The sequence below is a fragment of the Montipora foliosa genome, chromosome 1 (assembly GCF_036669935.1).
Source record: "Montipora foliosa isolate CH-2021 chromosome 1, ASM3666993v2, whole genome shotgun sequence".
NCBI classification, from domain to species: Eukaryota; Metazoa; Cnidaria; class Anthozoa; order Scleractinia; family Acroporidae; genus Montipora; species Montipora foliosa.
The window spans coordinates 18,485,500-18,490,499 of record NC_090869.1 but is presented as its reverse complement, the minus strand read 5'-3'; the positions used below and the strand labels follow the sequence as shown (position 1 = coordinate 18,490,499).

General features: G+C 38.2%; 1 protein-coding gene across 1 annotated transcript in view; it reads left to right on the top strand.

The window, feature by feature from the left end:
• Positions 1 to 4,821, top strand: part of LOC137991859 (contactin-associated protein-like 2) — a 9,369-nt gene extending 4,548 nt beyond the window's left edge. Inside the window, exons 2-4 of the mRNA XM_068836894.1 lie at positions 489 to 739; positions 1,222 to 1,339; positions 3,709 to 4,821. Of these exons, the coding sequence (XP_068692995.1) occupies positions 489 to 739; positions 1,222 to 1,339; positions 3,709 to 4,319 (980 nt within the window). The 3' untranslated portion in view covers positions 4,320 to 4,821. The remainder of the gene's footprint in view (positions 1 to 488; positions 740 to 1,221; positions 1,340 to 3,708) is intronic.
• Positions 4,822 to 5,000: the final 179 nt, after the last annotated feature.

Here is a 5,000-nt window from a genome sequence, read left to right as displayed (position 1 = left end):
TTATTACTTCCACTTACTTGCTAAAAGTTTCTTTATTGAATTCTGTGCTCAAAATGGGGCTCAAAATATGGTGAGAGGATGCAGATGACGATTTTCTAGAGAATAGTTTAAACGTAAGTGAATTTTGATATCCCAGAATTATTATTGAGCTGGTAGTAACTTTTCAATTATCGCAAATTGTGAAAACAAGTCAGCTGAATTTGAATCAGGAAAATGTGGTTTTACCCACACGAGTTGATACGATCGAATTATCGCAAACTCGCCTCGGTTTGTACGAGCATGAGCAAACACAGTAGATGTGTTTCAGTTCTTAACTAAGCCACCTGAAATTCAAAACGCAAATCTTTAAATAACCAAAGGCTCCTGTTGAGACGTCCCGAGTTTTATGTAAAAGACTCTTAATGGTCGATTTAATAACTATATTGCGGGTATACATTAGAAAAACACATCAGTTAAAATTGGTCAGTAATTCATAACGTGTTCAACAGCAAACGGCGACCGCATCATCATCTTTAAAGAGCCAATACCAAATATGGCCATGGGAGATCACGTGATCAGTAGAGAAGAGGTACCGAATGAAGGAAGCTGTAGAGTCAACTGCTATCTGCACCCTGACTGTGTCTCTATTAATATGGGGCCTCTAACAGGAGGAAAGCTGACTTGCGAATTGAACAATACCACTGCTCCAAAAGACTCTACCCTGAGTAGTAAGAAAGGTCACACTTACTTGGAAATTGAGGTAAAAGTGGTTGCAGTAGATGGTACATTTTTCAGTCTTACCTTACTTTAACTATGGTTTAGTTAAGATGTGTTTGAATAATCATAAAAGATAGAGAAATGTAGTTTTCTATAAATCAAAGTCTATCATAAATGCATGAAAATATAAATACAACGATATTGCATTCTTTAATTTCTGGCGATTTGTTTTGGATAATTCGATTCTCAATGGAGCTTTTTGTTTAAACGTACGCTAACATACTACAGCAATTCAAGTCCTACGTTTTTTGTCATCTTACAAACATTGCGGACAAATATTATCAATTTCCTTTTCAAATATTAGTCGGCACTTCGTTACCGTCTCTTCCGAGTGTTCAACATATAATCAACAAAGAATCAGTCACACATTCTTCAGTTGCATGCATTTTGAGGTGCATGACTCATGAATCATCTCAAATATTCGATTCCGGGCTTCTTAGCAGTAGCATTGGACTTTAATTTCAGAATCCCTGCAGCAGCAGCCCGTGTCTAAATGGTGGAACTTGTCAAGCCGGATTTACTAGTAAAGGATTTCGGTGCCTTTGTACCAACAGTTCCTTTGCGGGAATTCATTGCGAGATAGGTAAACGTCAGTTCATGTTATATAAATACGTAAGCAAAACAAGTTTTACGATAACAGAAACTTTTCAGAGAATGCAGATATCGGTAAATAAATAGGATCGATATCATATTTCTTTTGCTTTTAAATTTACGACGAAGCCACAAATATACCAAATATTGCTTTCTTTCGTTACAGCCCTCGTGTAATTCCTGTGGATTGCGAAACATTTTCTGAGGTTTATCCGCAGTCAAATTCAATTCAGCCAATCATGTCATGTTATTTTAGGGTGTGTGGTAAAGATAAGAGCCCCGTTTTTGCTTGCTTATATATATATATATATATATATATATATATATATATATATATATATATAATAGTTCAATGAATGGGACTAGTCGTTTGACATTTGCCTACAGGCCTGTTTCGTAGAGGCTTTAGGCTTCCACTCTTCAGGGCTTTTTTAATTAAACTGTGTGTTGCCTGCAGTATTTATAGTTGGTCATCTTTCCACATGCGTGCGTACAAAAAAATTCACGAGGTCATTAGTGTAAGTGTCCACAAACTCGCTATCACAAGCATTCACAAGATCGCTATCATAAGCATTTACAAGATCGTTCGTGCGTAGCGTAGCTTAAATGCTTGTTATCACACTATCCGTTCTTTATAAGAAATTTTCTTGCGTGCTATCCGTTCTTTATAAGAAATTTTCTTGCGTGCCTACATGTGCTAATCAATTCTGATCTTTTGTTCAGGGATGCAAGATCGCTGTGACAGATAATAAAGAACTTTTCTAAGTTACACAGATTGCATGTTTTTGTTACGTTCGTGTACGCTCTCGCCTTTCCCAGGATCTTCCATGTTACTTGATAGTTAGCTCCTTCTTCCTTTAAATGCCATATGTGTTTACTCAGCTCGGTTTGATTCCGTTGCGTTTCCTTGATAAATGATTGCTTGTGGTTTGCGAGTCTGGCCTTGAAAGTGGTGTCAGTGAGCCCTACGTATGTTTGTACGCTTTCGTTGCTGCCCGATGTGACGGTTGCTTGGTAAACGATACCCTTGGCTAGGCACTGATTATCTAAAGGGCACTCTGCCTTCTTTCTGTCACAGCGATCTTGCATCCCTGAACAAAAGATCAGAATTGATTAGCACATGTAGGCACGCAAGAAAATTTCTTATAAAGAACGGATAGCACGCAAGAAAATTTCTTATAAAGAACGGATAGTGTGATAACAAGCATTTAAGCTACGCTACGCACGAACGATCTTGTAAATGCTTATGATAGCGATCTTGTGAATGCTTGTGATAGCGAGTTTGTGGACACTTACACTAATGACCTCGTGAATTTTTTTGTACGCACGCATGTGGAAAGATGACCAACTATAAATACTGCAAGCAACACACAGTTTAATTAAAAAAGCCCTGAAGAGTGGAAGCCTAAAGCCTCTACGAAACAGGCCTGTAGGCAAATGTCAAACGACTAGTCCCATTCATTGAACTATTGTAACGCTCCCCCACTTGTGGGTGTAGAGCACTCTTCGTAGGATAAACTTGGACACATCATAAGGTATATATATATATATATATATATATGTATTTAATTAATTAATTATTTATTTACTTACCAAGAGTGAATTAGATTCACTCTTGTACTTACTTACTTATTTTTGTACTCATCATCGTCGTCATTAATAGCCTATTAGTCTTTCACTTCTGAACAAAGTCTTTCTGTCTTGTGTGTTTCTCTCTTCCGTGTTGGATGCCTATTGAACTGGTCAATTTTATCCTTCCATCTTCCTGGAGGTCTGCCCCTGTTTATTTTATCCATACTTTGGTGCCCTATGTGCCACATGTCCAGCCCATCTTCTCTTAGTTTCATTTCATTTCATCATTTGTGATGTATCCAAACTTTTAAATGTAAGTGCTCGATTGCATAAGAATTTGGAGAATTTTGTTTCATCGAATTCGAATTCGATTGTTGGTGGTTAACAGTTGTTGTTGAATGTTCCGTTCTGTCGTGATTGTGTTTCATGGGCCCTGAAATGCCGCATTGGGGCGTGGTCAATTAGATATGTGTGTATGTGGTCTACACTTAACGGTTTCAAAAAAAATTCCGCTTGCATACTACATGTACCATTTGGAACTAGAGAAAAATTTTGGCTCAATGGTATTTTTTTCTTGCAAACAGTATCCATCTATTGGGGCTCCGACTTTCTCACACATTACTGAATTCAAACTGCTATCTACAAATGGGTCAAATAGCTCGTAGTTTGGGTAATTAACAGATGTCCTAGAGAACGCCTTGCGTCGCTTGACCTTATTGAATAAAAATAACGAAGTTACCAGGTGAGTGTGTCTGACATGTCTTCGATATTTTATGATCTTCTCTTCAGCAAAATCCTGCAGCCATTTAAAACAACTGGATCCTGCAGCAGAGAGTGGAGTTTACACCATCCATCCTTTTGTTGAAGGAAACTTGACACCATTTGACGTCGCTTGCAACATGACTGAAAAGAATGGAGTTGGTGTGACAGTCATCAGTCACGACAGTGAAAGCAGAACAAGTGTCCAGGGATATGAAGAAAAAGGGCGTTACTCACGTGACATTCATTACACCGGAGCGAGTCTGTCTCAGCTTGCAAATCTCGCCACAGTTTCAGCGCATTGTGAACAATTTATTAGGTATGAGTGTTACGATTCGGTTTTGTGGTTCAACAATGATCGTTATGGATGGTGGGTATCACGTGACTCAACAAAGATGACATACTGGGGTGGAAGGTCGCCTGGTGATGCCAAATGCACATGTGACCAGCGTATATCCTGCGCAAAACTAAGCGATGCTTGTAACTGTGATAAGAATGACAATGTCTGGCGTGAAGACAGCGGTCTCCTCACTGACAAGCAAAAGCTTCCAGTTAAACAGCTCAGGTTTGGAGATACTGGAGGCAGAGGGGAGCAAGGGTACCACACACTCGGAAAATTCAAATGCTATGGAACAGCATGATCTCGAGAGACCTTATTTCACAGTATCTATCGCGACGGTCTAAGACACTGTCACGCAAAATGCTGATAGAATATTGGATGGAACATAGTATATCCACACATGTGTGGATATACACATGTGTGTGTGTACACACACACATACCCATACACACACACACCAAAATAAAGAAAAAAAAAACAAAAACAGAGAACGACAGAAGAGAAATTTAAAAAAACCCCTAAGGGATGCATGAATGAACCAAACTCAAGGCTAAAAGCAACAAGGAGCTTCCTGAGATGGCTTGAATGGGTTAACTGAACCTTAGCTCAGGAATATAGATAAGTAGAAGTTTAGTGCATTTTCCCGTTATTTGTACGTAGAAACTATGCATCTCATCTTCACCTAACAGTAACTTGAAATTTCTAGATAGCGTATCAGTAATTAACGTGATTCCCTTGAAATTGTTCTATTATTAACTTTTTTGGAAACTTGGCATAATTAACATTCATGATATGAACATTAAAAAAATGCAACAAAACTGAATGGGGCGTCAGCAAGCTCTTGAAATGGGCTTTTTTTACTGTTTTCGCGTTAAAAATTCGAATCACCTTCATACAGAATTAAGTCTTGGTTACTTCAAAGACACAAAATTTTATTTTGAAAATAAAGCTTCTTTTATTTACATAAGCCGTCTTTGATTCC